The sequence below is a fragment of the Myotis nattereri genome (assembly GCF_964212035.1).
Source record: "Myotis nattereri genome assembly, chromosome: 2".
Classification (NCBI taxonomy): domain Eukaryota; kingdom Metazoa; phylum Chordata; class Mammalia; order Chiroptera; family Vespertilionidae; genus Myotis; species Myotis nattereri.
This window is the reverse complement of record NC_138076.1, coordinates 194514903-194534633: the sequence shown is the minus strand read 5'-3', so window position 1 is coordinate 194534633 and position 19731 is coordinate 194514903. Positions and strand designations below refer to the sequence as shown.

Genomic DNA, 19731 nt, shown 5'->3' with positions numbered 1-19731 from the left:
TTCTTCTATCCATGATTTGTTTCTTGGTCTGTTTCTCATCCCACACTACCCAACTCTTCTTTTTTAAAAAAATATTTTTATTAACTTCAGAGAGGAAGGGAGGAGAGCTGCCTCCTGCCACACAGTGGAGATTGAGCCCGCAACCTGGGCATGTGCGGGTTGCGATCCGTGTCCTGAAGGGGAAACGAACCATGTCCTCCTGGTTCATAGGACGCTCGGCTACCCAACTCTTATTTAAAAAAAAAAAATAATAATAATTTTTTTTTATTGATTTCAGAGAGGAAGAGAGAGAGAGAGACATCAATGAGAGAGAACTCTTCTTTTTAATATATTTTTATTGATTTCAGAGAGGAAGGGAGAGAGAAATAGAAACATCAATGATGAGAATCACTGACTGACTGCCTCCTGCATGCCCCCTACTGGGCATCCCGGGCATATGCCCTGGACCAGAATTGAACCGGGACCCTTCAGTCCGCAGGCCTCTGCTCTATCCACTGAGCAAAACCGGTTAGGGCTACCCGACTCTTCTTAAAGACTGCTTTCTCCATTTACCTTTTAAAAAAAATACTGATTGCTTTTACAGACAGAGAGGAAGGTTAGGGAGAGAGAAACATCGATCTGTTCCACCTATTCATGCACTCACTGGTGGTTTCTTGTATGTGCCCTGACCCGGGATGGAACCCCCAACCTCCGAGTATCAGGGACACTCCAACCAACTGAACGGCCAGGACGTTCTCCGCTTTCTGCCCGGCTCCCCCGGCTTCTCTCTCTCACACTGGGCTCTCCCGGTCTCCTTGGCTCCGCTCATTCATTCCTTCTCCCTTCTCCCCTCCTATCTCTCCTTCCTTTCCCCTCCCTCTTCCTGCCCCCTTTCCTCTCTCTCCTCCGCTCCCGCACTTTCCTTCGGCAGCCGCCGGAGGCTCGGGCACCATGCTCCGGCTCCTCCACTTGCTGCTGCTCCTGCTCCTGCTGCCTCCCCCGGGGTCCCCCGAGCCCCCGGGCCTGGCCACGCTGTCCCCCGGGGCGCCGCCCCAGGCTCCCGACTTGCTCTACGCAGACGGGCTGCGCGCCTACGCGGCGGGGGCCTGGGCGCCGGCCGTGGCGCTCCTGCGGGAGGCGCTGCGGAGCCTCGAGGAGCTGGGCCGCGCGCGGCGGGACTGCGGGGCGCGCTGTGCGGCCGAGGCGGCGCTCCCCGACGCCCCGGGCCCCGACTCCCCGCCCGGCCCGGCTGCCGGGGCCTGGGAGCGGCTGCTGCTCCGCGCCGCGCTGCGCCGCGCCGAGTGCCTGAGCCAGTGCGCGGCGCGGAGGCTGGGGCCGGGGGGCGCGGCGCGGCTCCGCGTGGGGGGCGCCCTGCGCGACGCCTTCCGCCGCCGGGAGCCCTACAACTACCTGCAGAGGGCCTACTACCAGGTGCGCCGCGGGGGGCGGGGGGCAGCCAGACCCACCCCACGGCGCCGTCCTGCCCGCGCGCACCGGGAGGGGGCGCGCTTCGAGCGCGGGGCTCGGGGGGGGCGGTGGGGGGCGGTCTAAGGGACCTCCGACCTCCGGGTGGTCCTTCTCCATCACAGGCTGCACCCGCTCAGAGGCAGCCTAAGGGGGAGGGGGAGCACAGTCGGCGCGGGACGGGGTCGCGGAGCGGGTGGGAGGAGATGGAAGACGGGGGGGAGGGGCCTGGAATCCCAGTGGGTCTGTGAGCTCCGTGGGGTGAGCGCTGCTCCTTCCCGGGAGGCGGCGGAGAGGCTGGGAGGAGGGGGAGCTTGGAGCTGGAGGCAGCTTCGGGAAGGTCAGAGGAGAGGGGCCGGGCTGGGGCGGTGAGGACGGACGTCTGGGGGTGCGGAGAGTGGGGGGGGGGGCGGGGGGTGAGGGGCGTGGACACCGCGCAGCTCCTGGGACCAAGTCTGTAGTCTACGTGGCTCGGGGGAGAGGGGGCTGGCCGCATACTCACCTCAGGGTCCTAGAGCCCTGCGGGTTCTGCTGGTCCGTCGGGTCTCCGCCCCTCCCGACTGCAGCAGCCATCACTTCCACCTGGTCTCCCCACTGAGCCCCTCTGCCCATGGCTCACCGCCTCCGAAGTGTTGGGTGTCCTTTCCTTGGCTGCCGGGTCCTGAGAGGCCCAACATACTGGTGCCCCCGGGGCCTGGCGCCTGGGGCCGGGCAGTTCTTACTGACCATCTTCCAGAAGGCTGGGGGGGGGGGGGCGCGGGCAGCCCCAGGGGGTGTCTGGAATGGGGGGCTGGTGAGAGGCAGAGGTCTGACACCCGCTCCTCGGGGCCCTGACTCCCTCTTCCTCCCCGATTCAGCTGAAGAAGCTGGACCTGGCAGCCGCCGCGGCTCACACCTTCTTTGTAGCAAACCCCACGCACCTGCAGATGCGGGAGGACATGGCTAAGTACCGACGGATGTCTGGGGTTCGGCCGCAGAGCTTCCGGGACCTGGAGACGCCCCCACACTGGGTGAGACCCCCAGCAGGACCCCGGTCCCTCCCCAGCCCTTGACTAACAGGACACATCCGTCTCCCTGGACGGTGTCCCTGCGTGTCTTGGGCATCAGATCTGAGTGCCGTTCTCAGTGACTGGGATGGGCAGCCCTGATCTGGGGCTTGGTTTCTTCCCGAGGATCACCAAGGTCCCACGTTCTGACGCTCCAGTCCTGGGGCCAAGGCAGAGTGGGACCTGGAGGCCATGTCCCGAAGGAGAGCAACACCCCCCCCCTTCTTCCTACCTCCCAATCTCATTAGGCACCCCCTCCCCCAGGGTCTCAGGTGACTGACCACTCCCCTCTCCACAGGCAGCCTATGACTCAGGCCTGGAGCTCCTGGGGCGCCAGGAGGCAGGACTGGCACTGCCCAGGCTCGAGGAGGCCCTGCAGGAGAGCCTGGCTCAGGTGGAGAGCTGCCGCGCTGGCTGCGAGGGGCCTGAGGAGCACCAAAGAGAGGAAGAGGAGGAAGGACCTGGGAGCCAGGGGGGTCTCTATGAGGCTATCGCCGGTAAGGAGCTGGGAGGATGGCGGGTTCACGGTGCAGGAGGAGAAGCATGATGAGCTGAATCGCGTGTGCGTGTCCTCCGCAGGGCACTGGATTCGGGTCCTGCAGTGCCGGCAGCGCTGTGTGGAGGAAACAGCCACGCGCCCTGGTCGAAGCTTCCCTGTCCCCGACTTCCTGCCCGGCCAGCTGAGGCGGCTGCATGAGGCCCATGCTCAGGGTCCGTTGGGGAGGGGAGCCCCGGGGTGATGGGTTGGAAACAGGTCAAGGGAAGGCTTGTCTTCAATGGTATCCTGAGCCCTGTCTCTGCATCCCTCCCATCTGTCTCCGGCTCTAGTTGGGCAGGGCTCTGTGGGGACCGTCGCTTCTGGAGGACTCTAACTGGCTTTCCTTTGGCGCCACGGTGGAAAGCTCAGGAGATGGGTCCCAGGGCTCCTCCTGCCCTTGCTGCTTCTCACCTTCCTTTATTCTCTCCTCTCTTCCTCCCCTTGCATTCTGCCCCTTCAGCTCAGGTAGGTTTGAGTTAAGCTTTGACAAGAAGCAGTGGAGGAGCATGTCTGTGGGGACGGTGGTGGGGGGTGGGGGGGGGGTGGGGGGCTCGCGTTGGCTGGCATTGGATCACCTTTCTGTCCACCTGTCGTCGCTGCCTCTGCCCAGGGTCAGGGCCATCCTCAGTCTGTGTGCACACCCCACCCTGTTGCTCTGTCTCCAGTGGGGAATCTGTCCCAGGCTATGGAAAATGCCCTGAGCTTCCTGCTCTTTTATCCGGAGGATGAGGCCGCCAAGGACGCTCTGAACCAGTACCAGAGCCAGCTGGGAGAGCCGAGACCCGGCCTGGGGCCAAGAGAGGTACCTCCCCGACCCCCACCCTGACCCTGTGAGGCCCTCAATCAAACATACCTGAGCAGTTACCTGGACTCTGCCTGCTTCTCCCATTCTGGCCCAAGCACTCTAGTCACCAGAGGCAACCCCAAATCCAGCCCTGCCCTGCTCCCCACTCAGATTCCAAGTCCAAGTGCCAGCCCATCTCTTCCCTTAACCTCACCCCTGCCTGCCCCCACCCTATACGCAGACTTCTCCCCCAGTTTGAGTCCAGATGTCCTGAAGTGGCTGAGGGAGGAAAGCTGAGCAAGAGGCATGGTGAAGTGTTTATGGAGCAGGCAGGCTGTCCCCTGGAACCGGGGCTGCCCTGCCTTCACTTCCCTGCTCCACTTAACTTCTCCTTGTCCCCCCCGCCCCTGCTCCCTGTGTCCACCTGCCTCAGGACATCCAGCGCTTTGTCCTTCGGTCCCTGGGCGAGAAGAGGCAGCTCTACTATGCCATGGAGCACCTGGGGACCAGCTTCAAGGATCCTGTGAGTAACTCCACTTCTCTCCATCCCACTTCCATGTGTAAAGCTCTTAGAATAGCACCTGACAAAGTGCTACATAAGTTGATTTTGTTATTGCAGAGTTTGGTCCAGCACCCAGGGCTTTCCCCATCCCCGCCCCGCTCTCTGGAAGCAGAGCCTAATGTGGTAGTTCAGAGTCTAGTGTCAGGGATCGGGGCTGGGCTTGGTGGGTAATGGCGCTTTTCTTGACTGTTCCAGGATCCCTGGACTCCAGCAGCTTTCATCCCCGAGACACTGAGAGAAAAGCTCAGGTAGGAGATGCTGGTGGTGGGCGGGGCCTTCCCTGAGCTGGAAGGTGTCAGGAGGGGTCCTGTGAGGCTGGGTCTGGTGGATCTGGACTGGTCTGTACATCCACTGAGCATGTCTCTCACCCCTGAGAGAGGATCAAGAGCAGCGACCTTGGGACCATGAGCCTCCACAGCCGAAGCCCTTGACTGACTGGAAGGGTAAGTTCCTGGGAGAGCAGGAGGCAGGGTCCTGGAGGGTCCGGGGGCTGCCAGCCTGGGCTACTGCTGGGCCGGCTTTCAGGGGACCCTCAATCCCCTCTTCCTTATCCCTTCGCCTGCAGATGTCCTCCTCCTGGAGGGGGTAACCCTGACCCAGGATGCAAGGCAGCTGAATGGGTCGGAGCGAGCGGTGCTGGACGGCCTGCTCACCCCGGCTGAGTGTGGGGTGCTGCTGCAGCTGGCCAAGGTGAGAAGACCTATGAGAGAAAACCAGGCCTGCGTGGCTCAGTGGTGGCTCAGAAGGTCACGGTTCAATTCCCAGCCAGGGCACATGCCCGGGTTGTGGGCTCAATCCCTAGTGTGGGGTGTGCAGGAGGTAGCCGTTCAATGATTCTCTCATTGATGTTTCTATCTCTCTCTCCTTCTCCAATCCTTTTTGAAATCAATAAAAATATATTTAAAAAGAAGAAGACCCAGGGGAGGATGGCTAGTGAGGGACCCCAGGCAGAGCTGCCTGCCCCAGTTCTAACTTCTCTGGTTCTCCAGCGGGGACTGGACTTGCCACTGCCTCACTGCTGTGGACAAGTTCCTTTTCCTCTCAACTTAGAGGGCTTGGCGTGGACATTCTTTTCTTTTTTCCCTTACATTCTTCACAAATGGATTTTGCTAGACGTTAATAGGAGAACAAAAGAAAATAAAGAATATAAAGGCATAGAAAATTGTGAATATATGGGTGAGGATTCCTCGGAGTTTCATTACTGGCTTGGCTGATGGCTCAGTGGACAAACCGGCTTATTCTCCCATCCATTGAATTCCCTCCTAATCTGGGTTGAATGATCCGTATTCACCAGGTTGAGCCTGCCCTTTTATGAAGCATCAGTCCTCATTCTAGGCTAGTGTTCCTTTAACACACACGCTTTGAGCACCTGCTCGAAGCTTCTAGGTTCCAGGGAGAGCTAGGTGGACACAGACTCTGCGTCCTGGAGCTCACTGTAGAGAGAAGGAATTCGATGTAGAGACACACCTAGAGTGGTGGTAAGTTTGATCAAAGAAGTATGTACTCCTTCAAATAGAAGCACCAAAATGCAAGGTCATGGAAAGCTTGGGGTGGAGGGCGGCATTTGAACTCAGTCTAAGGACGAGACTGAGAAAAGGAGGAGAGTCGGGCTTCGAGGGAGAAGGCCACGGTATCCTGGGAATTGCGGTGGAGTATAGGGGCTGAGCACATAGGGCAGGCCCCACAATGACTGCCTGTGTGACGTTGGGCAATGTAGTTCAGCATCTCTGAGCCTAGCTTCCTCATCTATAAAGTGGGGCTAAATACAGTGGTTTTGTCACAGAGTTGTTGTGACCATTAAATGAGTTAGTACATGGTCAAGATCTCAGAAGACAGTGCTCAGTATTAGTAGCTGTCACTATTATCACCAGGCTGTATGTTATTCAGAGGTGTTCTAGGGGAGAGACCCAGAGCTGGAATTAGAGGAGAGCGGTGAAGGGCCTCCTGTACCCTACCAAAGATGGTAGGACAGCTTATTCAAGTATTTAAGGAGGGATGACTTTCTTGTTCCTGTAGAACCTCCCAGTGCAGGGTCCGGAGTCACCACCATCCCAGAGGACTGGTAGATCCCTCTAGGGCCGTGTAGAGAAATGCAACGGGAGAGGACAGTAAGGGGGAGGCCCTGGGTGATGCCAGGATCAGACCTTTCTGTTGCTCAATCACACTAAACTCACTCTGGCCTCAGGCCCTTCGCACTTGCTATTTCTGCTGCCTGGAACACTTTTCTCTCAGTTATTCAAGTGGCTCCTTCATATCATTTGGTTTCAATTCAGATGTCACCTCATCAATTAGCTGTCTCCCAACCCGTGCCTGAGCACTCTCAAAGTTGTAGCTCTGTTTTTATTTTCTTCATAACATTTATCTGAATTATCCTGGTTTGTTATCTGAAAATACAAGCCCCATGAGAGCAGGGGCCTTTCCACGTTCACGATTGTGTCCCCAGTGCCTAGAACAGTGCCTGGCACATAGTAGATGCTCAGTACAAATTTGTGGAATGAGTAAGTGAATGAATGAATGAATGAATGAATACAAGAATAGAAGGTTAGATGGCTTATTGGGTGATAAGGTGGTTTTTCGGAGGTGAGGTTTATATATGGAATAATTAGCTAGTGGTATTTTAACTGAGTTTCACAAAGCAGACAGGAGACTAGGTGTCGGGAAAGGACAGCCAAACAACAGGAGACCCCCCCCATGGTGTGGGAGTTCACATCAAGGGTTCGCACGTTCTCCAAGAGCGATACCTCACCTGGACCTGGCCGGACTATCGAGCTTCCTGCCGGAAGCTTCTATTTCCAGAAGGACTCCTCTATCTTGGCTCATCAGGGAATGATCAAACCCTTCCTGCACCCCTTTCCCAGCTGTCCTTGCCCTCTCAGAGGCCCTTCTGTGCACAGGCCCTCAGCCAGTGGGATGCCAGATCTTTACCAGGGAGCAACGACACTGCTGAGAAGATAGTCATTCTCTGGGGAAGGGCAGCAGTTCTGGAAAAGGAGCCACCAGAGGTCTCTGGGAGCTTCTAGCCTCTTCCGGGGAGTGGGGCGTTGGAGAGAAGGTCTTGTAGTCCGTGGGCAGTGAGTTGGGCAAAAGTCCGGGGCTGGACAGTGACTCCACAGTCAACCCCCTATTTAGGATGCAGCTGAGGCTGGAGCCAGGTCTGGCTATCGGGGCCGCCGATCCCCTCACACCGCCCATGAACACTTCGAGGGGCTCACGGTGCTGAAGGCTGCACAGGTGAGCCAAGAGGTACCCATGCCCTCGTCCGATGCTCAGGTCTGGAAAAGGGCATACAGGAGGCTGGCGCCAGGGCTGGGCTTCCCCAGTGGAGGGGCTCTCAGGACCGAGAGACCCTGAGTTCTCTGCCCAGGATCGAGGAGGGGTTGTCATGGAGCCACTGGAAGGAGCAGCTGGGGCTGATGGACAGAGCTGGCCGCTGAGAGACTCCACACTCACCCTTCCATTGCCTCCCTCCTTTCTCATCCTTCCTCCCGCTGCCCACAGCTGGCCCGCGCTGGGGCTGTGAGCACTCGGGGCGCTAAGCTGCTCCTGGAAGTGAGCGAGCGTGTGCGGACCTTAACTCAGGCCTACTTCTCCCCGGAACGGCCCCTGCATCTCTCCTTCACTCACCTGGTGTGCCGTACTGCCATCAAAGGTAACTGCCACACCCCACTGTTCCTCCCCGGCCTCCGGGCCCCCTACCTGTGTGGGTTCATCTTCACTCCTAAAAGACGGACTCCCCTGCCCACGTCTGGGCCTGGCCTCTCTGCTCAGCTGTGACCCCCAAGCTTCAGGGTGGGAGTGGATCGAGGTGCATGGGCACAGGGCACAGAGGCACTCACCAGGCCCCTTTGCTTCCCAGGGGAGCAAGAGCAACGCATGGACCTGAGTCACCCCGTGCATGCCGACAACTGCGTTCTGGACCCTGACACGGGAGAGTGCTGGCGGGAGCCCCCAGCCTACACTTATCGAGACTACAGGTGGGCAGCCCCTCCTGGGGTCCGGCAGGTGCGCCTGGGGTGGGCTCTCATGGCCTCCTGTCTTCCTCCTCCAGTGGACTCCTCTACCTCAACGATGACTTCCAGGGCGGGGACCTGTTCTTCACAGAGCCCAACGCCCTCACTGTCAGGGTAAGGGGGGGCAGGGGGGAGGGCGGTGGTTTGGAACAGGGAGCACAGCTGTGGGCTCAGGATTCAAAACAGAAGGATCCCAGAAGCAAATGCAGGGAAATGGCTGGGGCCGCCCGAACCCTTCCTCTCCTGGCCCCCCAGCTCTTTCCACCACTGTCTGTTCAGGAGCTGTCCTAGCAGAGCTCCTAGCAGAGGTTGGTTATTGCGCCCCCGTCCGCCCCAGGAGGTCACAGTGACCCCTGCAGACTTGCCGTCCGTGTTTGCCTCACCTCCTAAAGAAGGGTGGGTGAGCACAGGACCCCAAGTCCCTATTGCAGGTAGAAACTCGGGGCTAGAAGTAGGTAGAAGGAGAGGGACAGTGACTTCTCTCACCTGTCGCTTTGTCTTCCTTCCTTCCCTGGTTACCACCACCAGCACCTACAATCCACGCCCTCCGTGGGGTGGAAGGGTGTTCCCAAGATCCTCATGCCTGGTCCTCCTCATGTCGCAGATTTCTTCACACCCAGTTCAAAGGATTGGACAAGAGTGTCAGGGCCAGAGGGGGGGACCAACAGGAGGCACTGGATGGAGGCCCCTTCTCCCTTTGGCTCCAACTCCGTTAGCCTGTCAGGCCTTTGTGCTCCCCAAGGAGAGGCCAGTTTCCCATTGGCCGCAGGCCGGTCCCTGAATTAAGGAGTGGGCGATGGGCAAGAGAGCTGATCTTTCCGTGCCCGTGCCCTGTCCTAACCTAGGAGTCAGGGCCACGTGCTCTGAGGGCCTGTCCCTGGAGCTGAACCTGCCCTCATCCCCCAGGCGCAGGTCCGTCCTCGCTGCGGACGCCTTGTGGCCTTCAGCTCTGGCGGGGAGAACCCCCACGGTGTGTGGGCCGTGACGCGGGGCCGGCGCTGCGCCCTGGCCCTGTGGCACACGTGGGCACCTGAGCACAGGGAGCAGGTGTGTGAAGCGTGGGCTGGTTGCTGGGTGAGGAGCAGGGGCTGACAGGACCCGGGGAGGGTCCTTGGGGAGGGTGGATGCAGGGATTGGGCCCGACTCTCCTCCCACCTCTCAGGAGTGGACAGAAGCCAAGGAGCTGCTTCAGGAGCCGGAGCAGGAGCAGGAGGAGGAGGGTGACGAGGAGGAGGAAGAAATGCCCAGCAGAGACCCTTCTCCAGAACCCCCTGGCCGCAGGCCTCAGCGGGTCCAGGACAAGACTGGGAAGCCGCCTCGGGTCCGAGAGGAGCTGTGAGGGGCTGAGCTAGCTCCTCGGGGATGCGGCCACCTGACTCTTGCAGGGCTGCCTCAGTACCAGGACCCACACGAAGGCCCCTGTGACAGAAGCAGCACAGCGAGTTCTCTGCCCCTGCACCCCCACTGTTTGGGGGATCACAAGGGCCATCCAGCCCTGGGCTCAGAGGACACTGCACACACCAGCCTAGAACTCGTCTGGTCTGAGGAGTCAGGCCTGGCCCCAGCTGATGGACCTGCAGCCCTAGGGCAGACCGAGGGCATGATGCCTCCCTGGGAAGAGGTGGCCGGGGCAGGGCCTGACTGCTTCAGATGAGGAGGATGAGAGGGGAGAGTAAGCCCCGCCCGCTCCCAGCCTGTCAATAAAGAACGTGAAGACCCTCAGCCAGGGCCCATGGTTCCTATCAGTTTCTGTGGTGGCTGGAGGTGGGAGCGGCCATGGCTGGCCTGGGAGGAGACAGGTGTCTCCTGGAGGCGGGGCCACTCAGGCCTGTGATTTGTCAGGGAAATCTCAGCCACCTGCTGCCCTCACGCAAATACACCCAAACCCTGGACAGCTGCTCCGTGGGCCTCCAGCTCTAAGACCTGTCTCCCCTCCGAGCTGGGCCGAGACTTAGGGCAGCTCGATCCCTGAGACTTCTGCATTCCCAGCCCAGCAGGACCTCGTGAGTCATGGGGGCAAGGAGTGGGCCCGACCCCGGACAGGAGCAGGGGATGGGGCTGCCCTCCACTTGCAATCCTTGATGCACCCAGAGCAGGGCCAGGCCTGTCCACCCCTCTCTCTGAATCCCCTGGACCCTCCCCCTGCCCCCACCCCCCAGAATCACATCCTGGGGCAGCTGGTGGGGGTTTGTCTGGAAGAAGGATTATCCAGATCAGTCCCTTCTAAGCTCAGCTCTGGCCTGCACCCTCCCCACATCACCAGAACCCTCTTCCCCACTACCTGAGCTAAGAAACACAGTTTTGGGTATTGACAAGGGGCCATCTCTGACCCTTGTATTCTGCTCTGGGGCTGGGTGCCAGGTAGGTCCTGACAGCCAGGATTATCACCATTGGTGGGGCCAGGCCTGGGGTGGGGGTGGGGGCTGCTGGAGCTGTGGTGGCTGCTGTTCCTTTGCACCCTCCCAAACGTCAACCTTTAATCCTCACAGCTTTGCTCTAATCCCATGGGGCCTAATGCTCTTCTCTCTGCCTGCAGAGAGACCCATCAGGGAAGCATCTCCTCCCCATTCCTCCCCCCAGAGCTGGTTGTGGGGGGCTGCTGCTCTATAGCCCTCACTCCTGCTCCCCCCTTCCCCCAGGCTGGGCCCAAGTCTCTGGAAGCCACACACCTCCTCCTGTCCTCCTCCCACCCTGCCAGCTGACTTAATTTGCCTGACGTCTTGTTGGCCCTTCCCTGTCGGTGCCCACACCCCCCTCCCCAGAGTGGGGCCAGGCCAGGCCAGCTCTTCTGGCAGCAGAGCCGGGGCAGGTGACGGGCTGGCGCTGCAGTTGAGGGAGCGACGAGGCGCCTGGGAACCGGAGCTGGAAACGTGGGAGAGGTCCAGTCAGAGCCCAAGTAAGGGGGAGCCGGCCTGGCTCTGCCTCTGGGCCTGGGGCTGCGGGGAAGGCAGGCAGGGCTGGGCTGACTCCAAACGCGGAGGGGCTCCGGGGGGAGGTGGTGTGGGCCACCTGTCAGTTGCCTATTTCTTGGAGTGGGCTCCAGCCCTCCTGAGAAGTCTGGTGTGGGGCGCGAGGTAGGGGGATCCCCTATACTTACCGCCCATTCCTGGCAGGAGCCAGCGCTACCTCTCGACCTGTCAGCCATGGGGGAGATGGAGCAGCTGCGGCAGGAAGCGGAACAGCTCAAGAAGCAGATTGCAGTAACAACAGCACCTTCCCACTGGGGACCCCAGAAAACGTGGAAATGGGGACATGAGGGAGTGTGGCCTGGGAGGAAGGGGGCTGGACTCACTCCTGAGTGACACCTTAGTGACCCCTGACCTGGAAGTCACCAGAGACTTTCTGGGTTTCCTATTTGACATGTCCCCCAACTGTAGACCCCCAAGCCTACCTGCCTCAGAGGCTCATGCACCCCCCTCCCGCCTCCCCCTGCCTAATGTCTGCTTTCCCCCCCAGGATGCCAGGAAGGCCTGTGCTGACACCACTCTGGCAGAGGTGAGACTCCTGTCCCCGTGAGCAGGGCCTGAGGGGAGGAGAGGGGATGGGAGCTCCCTGACCAGCCCAAGCTTTAGTACAACAAGTCCCTGGCGTGAGGAATAACACTAATTAGTTCAGTCAACAAACATTTAGTGAGGCCTGCTTTGGGCCTGGGGTCGAATTGGAAGCTAAGGACAAGATGCTGCCCTACTGTCACCCAGAAAACAGGTGCTCACCCTGCAGGGTGGTGAGGATGAAGGAGGAACAGCACCTCGCAAGTCACACGCGCTTTCAGACTGCAGTTACTAGTGGTCTGATACTGTACTTCGTCAATTCTAAGACCACAGTTTTCTATATTTTGACATTTTTGAAATCAAGATGCATCCAACACTAGATGATGCCTTACAATTAAAATTGGCAGCGTTTTTTCTTTCTTAATGATACATGAAAGGAAGGTGCTTCCTAGAGTTATTTGCATCTTAGAGAGGATTAGATATCTTTGTAAGTATTTACTGAACGCTTACCCTGAGCCAGACACTGGGCTAAGCTGCTTCAGTGCCTAATTTCATTTTCCTGACAACCCCACAAGGCAGGTGCTGTAAACAGTTTATAGATGAGGAAACAGGCTGGGAGAGGTCAAGTCACTTGATCAAGATAATAAAGCAGGTAAATGGCGAGTCAAGTCTATTGGCCCTAGAGCCTCAGACTAAGTCTAGAAGCTGGATAGACTTAAGGGGGGTAGGACGACACATTTCAGGAGCTGCAGTTCAAGGTCATGGTGATACCTGGATACCCAGGTAAAGAGTTGGCTATGCTACTGTGGTGTGTGCAGGCAGGCTCCTGGCAGGTTGGAAATGTGTACATATCTTCCTAAGTACGTGTTCGGTGACTTCACATTTTGAAATTGGTCAAGGTGGGAGAATTACAGGATAGAAATCACCCACCCTCCTCCCCTGGCCCTCCCCACTCCGCACTGGAGAGGGATTTGTTAAACACTTAACGACATGCCACTAATTGTCTCTCAGCAACCTAAGCCACTCCAGAGCGGGGACTGATTTCTCTAAGGCTGGGGGCCCGACCCAGAGCCTGGCACAGAGCAGAAACCTGTACAGATCGGTGGCTGTGACACTGACATCTGGTCACATACCCTGCTCACCCTGATTTTTTTTTTCACCCTGATTTCTTACGCCCCCTTTTCTGCAGCTTGCGTCTGGCCTAGAAGTCATGGGACGAGTCCAGATGCGGACGAGACGGACGCTCAGGGGACACCTGGCCAAGATTTATGCCATGCACTGGGCCACGGACTCCAAGTGAGACTTGAGAGGTGCCAGAGGGGAGGGGAGGCAGGAAGGACAGGCTTGGGTGACGCGGAGTGCCCTCTCCCCAGGTTGCTAGTAAGTGCCTCGCAAGATGGGAAGCTGATCGTGTGGGACACCTACACCACCAATAAGGTACCAGCCCTGCCTCCCGCCCTCCGTCACTCCGTCCTTTCTTGGGGACACATTGCCTACCCTCCTCTGCTCTCTCCACCTGGGAGCTCAGCCCAGGTCCTGCCCCTGCTCCCCTTGCCCTCCTGCAGGTACACGCCATCCCTCTGCGCTCCTCCTGGGTCATGACCTGTGCCTACGCCCCCTCAGGGAACTTTGTGGCATGTGGGGGGCTGGACAACATGTGTTCCATCTACAGCCTCAAATCCCGTGAGGGCAATGTCAAGGTCAGCCGGGAGCTCTCCGGTCACACAGGTGAGAGGCCCTCTCTTCCGTCCCACCCTGAGGGACCCAGGGGAGTCGCCGGCTGGCTGGCGGGTCGTGGCTCTGCAGCCAGGGCACTGTCCTCACCTCCCCCAGGTTATCTCTCCTGCTGCCGCTTTCTGGACGACAACAACATTGTGACCAGCTCAGGGGACACCACGTGGTGAGGCCTGACACTGGGTGCTGGGCTGGGAGTCAGCCCCGGCCTGGCCTTTCTCGCTGACAGCCTCCCCTCCTCCCTGCAGTACTCTGTGGGATATTGAGACCGGGCAGCAGAAGACTGTGTTTGTGGGACACACAGGGGACTGCATGAGCCTGGCTGTGTCGCCCGACTTCAAACTCTTCATTTCGGGGGCCTGCGATGCCAGCGCCAAGCTCTGGGACGTGCGGGAGGGGACGTGCCGGCAGACGTTCACTGGCCATGAGTCGGACATCAATGCTATCTGTGTGAGCCCCCTCTGTGCCCCAATTCCTGGGACCACCTCACCATCCCAACACGCATCCTTCACCCGCTGCCAGAGCTCCCCACGCCCGTGTTTTTAACTTTCCACTTTAACATAACCTCACCTTACAGAGAAGTTGTAACAAAAAGAGCTCCCACCTAGCCTCCACCCACATTCGCTGTTAACAGTTTACCGCATTTGTTTTGTCCTTCTCTGTAGAGGACGGGATGGAGGAATGGATGGATAAATGATTGACAGCTAGCTAGACACACACATACATCCCAATGGAGATATACATTTTGTGTTTTTTTTTGTTGTTGTTGTTAAGGATATTTTTCCATTGATCTTTTTAGAGAGAGTGGGAGAGGGAAAGACAGAGAGAAATATCTATGTGAGAGAAACACATTGTTTGGTTGCCTCCTGCACGAGCCCTGACCAGGGCCCGGTCCAGGGAGGAGCCTACAACTAAGGTACATGCCCTTGACTGGAATCGAACCCGGGACCCTTGGTTTGCAGGCCGACACTCTACCCACTGAGCCAAACCAGCTAGGGCTTTTCCTGGATTTTTTTAGAGTAAGTTGCAGACATCATACCTCTTTACCCCTTAAATCAGGGGTCCTCAAACTTTTTAAACAGGGGGTCAGTTCACTGTCCCTCAGACCGTTGGAGGGCCGGACTATAGTTTAAAAAAAAAAACTATGAACAAATTCCTATGCACACTGCACATATCTTATTTTGAAGTAGAAAAACAAAACGGGAACAAATACAATATTTGTATTTGCATGTGGCCCGCGGGCCGTAGTTTGAGGACCCCTGCTTTAAATACTTCAGTGTGTATTTCCTAAACACAAGGCCATTCTCTTACACAGCCCCAGTATAGTTCTTAAAATCAGGAACTTTAACATTAATGTCGACACAATAATATAGTCCACAGTCTGTATTCACCTCTCGCCGAGTATCTCAACAATACCCCTAACAGCAGTGGGTTTCCTGCCAGGAACACATGTTGCATTTTCTTGCCACATCTTAGTTTCCTTTAAACTGGAACTGTTTTTCTACCTTTGTCTGGTGTGACATTGACATTTTAAAAGAGTACAGCACAAACCAGCTTTCTGTAGACTTCCCCTCTGTGTGGGCTGACCTGACATTTCCTCATGATGAGATTCGGGTTATGCATTTGTACTTGGCCCTGCGCCTACACTCTGATCCACTGAGTGTGGCGGGAAGGGGCAGAGACAACCTCCCGCTTCTAGCCCCGGGAGCCTGGGCAGGCTGCAGGCGCTCGCTCAGCCTCAGGGAATAATGCCCGTCTGTCCTGAGGAGCCAGGGAAGGGTGTGGGGGAGCCGCCAGCCAGCGCATGAAGAGCGATGCCGTGGCCTTTCTCACCGAAGGCCAGGGGAGGGGCAGCCAGGGCGGCTGAGCCACCAGGGCAGGAGCCAGGGAGAAGGCAGGAGAGGCAGCGGTCCGAGTCCGGACCCCCTTGCCCCCTGTGTGCCCTCAGTTCTTCCCCAGTGGAGAGGCCATCTGCACAGGCTCAGACGATGCCTCCTGCCGCCTGTTTGACCTGCGGGCAGACCAGGAGCTGACGGTCTACTCCCACGAGAGCATCATCTGCGGCATCACGTCCGTGGCCTTCTCCCTCAGTGGCCGCCTGCTCTTCGCAGGCTATGACGACTTCAACTGCAATGTCTGGGACTCCATGAAGGGCGAGCGTGTGGGTAAGGGTCCCCCTACTGCCACGTCAGCCCGAAGTGCCCTCCCGCCAGCTCCCCTTGTGGGAACTTACTGCTGCTCCCTGGTCATGAGGTAACTCTGGGCTCTGCCCCTGCAACTGTGTCCCTTTGGTTCCCAATGTGGGGTCGTCTTCTCTGGAAGAAGAGTTGCTCCGAGGGCCTTCCCTACCGCCCAGGGCCCGAGCCGCTCCCTCCAACGTAGCTCCTCCAGGCTGTGCCCAGACCTGAGGACCTGAGTGTCCCACCAGGTCTGGGATTCGGAGCGGCTTCATTGCAGGGAAAGGGCGGCCTCAGGGAACCATGCGATGAGCGGATCAAGGTCCAGAGTGATCTGAGGACCCTGACCCCCAGCGAGGGGCTCATGGGACCAGCCTGGTCTGCAGTTGAGTCAGTGTGGCTTCTTCTCTTGGGAGAGGCCAGGTGCTCAATGAAAAAAATACTGGCCAGAAAGTCAGGGTCCGAACCCTAATTCTGTGGCTTATTTTCCGAGCGCCCTTGGGCATGTCCCTTCTCTCTGGGCCTTAGTCTCTTGGTTTGGAAACAAAGAAACAGCACAAAAGGGTTCCTTCCCACGTTTTCCAGTGCCTATCAGATGCCCCTTTCTTTTCTCATAGCACACAGACACTGCCTGCCGACCCTTTGCCGTCCCTCTCCGCCCCTCCCCTGCCCTAAGTTCTTGGCAGAGATTGGCCTCAAGAGAAGCCGCACTGCTTAGGGCTAATCCTCTTTGGGTCTTCCCGTCTCCACCAGGGGGCTGGAGTCGGAGTCCAGCCTGCCTAACCTGGGGCTCCTGTCTGTGCCTGCACACACACTCCCTGCCACATCAGCATGCTAACTCCTCTCCCTTTTCCTCAGGCGTCCTCTCCGGCCACGACAACAGGGTCAGCTGCCTGGGGGTCACAGCTGATGGGATGGCAGTGGCCACTGGCTCCTGGGACAGCTTCCTCAAAATCTGGAACTGAGAAGGCTGGAGGAGGGGAGGTAAAAGGCCATGAAGACACTCAGCTGCCCCTTCCCCTGCCCAATTTCTTTACGGTTCCTTAAAGGCTTTCTCTTCTACACCCCAGCTGCCACTCCCACAAGCTTTCTCCTTTGAGGCCCATGGGGAACACAGGGTGTGCCTCTGGGAGACAGCATCAGGGCTGGGCAGAGAACTGCCCCATCTCCTCCCATGGCCTCCCCTCTCTGTGGTCCTGATAGTTGCTCCCTTAATGAGTAAGGACAACAGACCCCTCCCCAGCCCTTGGCAGCCCAGCAGATTTCAGTATAGGCTCCAGGCCCTCGAATTCCTCCTCCAGAGCTACCTTTGTCCAGGGAAAGACCTGGGTGGCCAGGGTGCTCGGCCCCGTGACTATGGCTCTGGCACCACCAAGGTCCTGGCTCCCTTCTCTTCATGGTTTCCCCTTTTTCTACCTCCCCTCCCCTCCCCCCCCCCCAAAGTACCTGCAATAAAGTATAGCACCTGGTATATCTGTGATGTTTGGCTTTCACCCTACTTCTGTTCCAAAAAGATTCAGTTCCCACTTAAGTAATGAAGTGTTACAGGTACAAGTGAGAAAGATTGGGTACCAGACAGCGTGTGGGCAGAAAGTAGGGTAGAGGCAGAAGCCCCATGTTCGTGGGGAAGGCCGGAGATGGATTAGGAGAGAAGGTATTCACCAGGTGGCTTGGGAGTGCGTGCACAGCCGTTCACCATAGCCTGCCCGTGGTGCGTACATGTGTGTTTGTATAGGAGGATTGTGTTGAGAAGGAATCCTATATAATAAAAACCTAATATGCAAACGGCAGAATGACCAGTCGCTGTGATGCACACTGACCACCAGGAGGCTTGGGGGCAGCTCCTGCGTTGAGCGTCTGCCCCCCCCCCCCCCAGAGGGAGGCAATTGGGGACCAGTGGACAGCGCTAGGCCACCAGCCAAGGTGGGTGCTAGTGGGGGGGGGCCCCCAATCGCCCTGCCCGCCATTCACCCCACAGATCGGCCCTGATTGCTGGCCAGGCCTAGGGACCCTACCCTATGTATTGGGAATAGTCTCTTAGATTTAAAAATTAAAACCTGGCAAGGCTACTCTAACACTGAAAAAAACAGGATGATGCAGCGATGACAGGCATGGACTCTGGCTTGCACATTTTGTGGTGAGCCCTGATTCTGACACTTACAACTGTGTGACAAAGCCAATTATGTAACTTCTCTCTGCTTCAGTTTTTCCACCCATAAGATGGGGAAAATGGTACTACTGCCTCAGAAGGATCATGTTATGTACTACTTTTTATAATCAGGGCAAAAAAATGTAGTTGCCCATATAACAGCAAGATGCCTTTCACCTGTATGAAAAGTATGGTCACTGGTGCATACAGCATCCTCGATTGCGACAGGGATGTCCAACTGCCGGTTTACATCCCCCCTGAGGGCGCAGGCCAGGCTGAGGGACACAAATTTTGTGCACTGGGCCTCTAGTCAGGTTATAAAGGGCCTTGAATATAAGGCTAGTCTAGACTTTATCCTAAGGCCAATGAAAAACCATTAAAGAGCTTTGAGCAGAATAATAACGTGATCAGCTATGCTTCTCAGAAAGATAAACCAAGCAGCCGTGCAGGTTGATGAAATGGAAAAAGGAGAGACAGGAGGGAATAAAGGGAACAGTAGGAGCCAGGTGGCAAGAAATTGCAAGAGCAATAGGACAGAGGGCACATGGAAAGGGATGGGAAAGTGATTCAAGATACAGAACCAGGATTTAGTGACCAAGTGCTTGGATATGAGATATTAAGAGGGAAGAACTCAAAATGATGGCCAAGCCCTGGCTGGTGTGGCTCAGTTGGTTGGAGCATAGTCCCGTACACCAAAAGGTGGCGGGTATGAGGAGGCTGGAGGAGGGGAGGTAAAAGGCCATGAAGACACTCAGCTGTCCTTTCCCCTGCCCAGCTCCCCTGCACATACCCAGGTTGCTGGTTTGATCCCTGGTCCTGACGGGGAACATGCTGTCAGGCATGTGCAAGAGGCAACTGATTGATGTTTTTTGCTCTTTCTCTCCCTTCCTCTCTAAAATCAATTAAAAAAAATTTTTTTTAATGTTTTAAAAAGCCGGGCCATGTGGCTCAGTAGTTGGACATAGAGCTATGAACCAGGTCATGGTCTAATTCCCTGTTAGGGCATATGCGTGGATTGTATTCGATCCCCAGTTGGGGGCATGCAAGAGGCAGCCAATCAATGAATCTCTCATCATTGATGTTTTTATCTCTCTCTCCCTCTCCCTGCCTCTCTGAAATCAATAAAAATGTTTGTGTTTTTTTAAAAATATATTTTCATTCATTTTAGAAAGGAAGGGAGAGGGAGAGATAGAAACATCAAAGATGAAAGAAAATCACTGATTGCCTGCCCCCGAATGCCCCATGTTGGGGACCAAGCCTGCAACCGGGCATGTGCCCCTGGCTGGAATCGAACCCAGGACCCTTCAGTCCACAGGTTGACACTCTACCCACTGAGCAAACTGGCCAGGGCAATAAAAATCCTATCTAATAATAGACAAACATGGTAATTGACCATACCTTCATTACACCTCCCACAGGCTAATCAGCATGAATGCAAATTAACCACCCACAAAGATGGCGGCTAATTTGCATACTGCAGGCAGGGCGGGACAGTGCCATCCTGCCTGCCCTGCCACCATCTGGGCCTGCTATCTGCAACCCAGGGCGGCAGAGCAGTACAGCAGCGATTGGCCAGCCCGCCCAGCCTCCATCCGGGCATCCCCTGTGCAACCCAACCTGGGGCGGCGCCCCAACCCCCGGATCTGCCCTGCCATGTGCGAGCGCCACCTGGGAAGGCGGGGCAGGCACCGAGGGATCGGGCCTGCCATCTGCCACCCGGGGAGCAGGCCTAAGCCAGCAGGTGGTTATCTCCCAAGGGGTCCCAGACTGTGAGAGGGCACAGGTGAGGCTAAGGGA

General features: G+C 57.2%; 2 protein-coding genes across 3 annotated transcripts; both read left to right on the top strand.

Moving 5' to 3' along the window:
• Positions 1-930: 930 nt before the first annotated feature.
• P3H3 (prolyl 3-hydroxylase 3) lies at positions 931-10105 on the top strand (the record flags this gene model as incomplete). The annotated part of the gene is made up of 15 exons (XM_081082334.1): positions 931-1410; positions 2301-2453; positions 2788-2986; positions 3069-3200; positions 3693-3829; positions 4245-4334; positions 4569-4621; positions 4749-4816; positions 4939-5063; positions 7503-7604; positions 7872-8022; positions 8230-8347; positions 8422-8497; positions 9290-9430; positions 9546-10105. The coding sequence occupies 15 exons, from the start codon at positions 931-933 to the stop codon at positions 9720-9722; spliced, it is 2202 nt and encodes a 733-aa protein (XP_080938460.1). The 3' UTR covers positions 9723-10105.
• A 1421-nt stretch (positions 10106-11526) lies between these two features.
• Positions 11527-17257, top strand: GNB3 (G protein subunit beta 3; the record flags this gene model as incomplete). Of its 2 annotated transcripts, XM_081082336.1 has the most annotated exons (9): positions 11527-11583; positions 11840-11878; positions 13064-13170; positions 13248-13311; positions 13440-13602; positions 13708-13774; positions 13857-14058; positions 15557-15773; positions 16644-17257. In XM_081082336.1, the coding sequence occupies 9 exons, from the start codon at positions 11527-11529 to the stop codon at positions 16748-16750; spliced, it is 1023 nt and encodes a 340-aa protein (XP_080938462.1). In that variant the 3' UTR covers positions 16751-17257. The 2 variants fall into 2 exon arrangements, with proteins under 2 accessions (XP_080938462.1, XP_080938461.1); XM_081082335.1 differs by lacking the exon at positions 11527-11583 and having other exon boundaries at positions 11629-11878.
• Positions 17258-19731: the final 2474 nt, after the last annotated feature.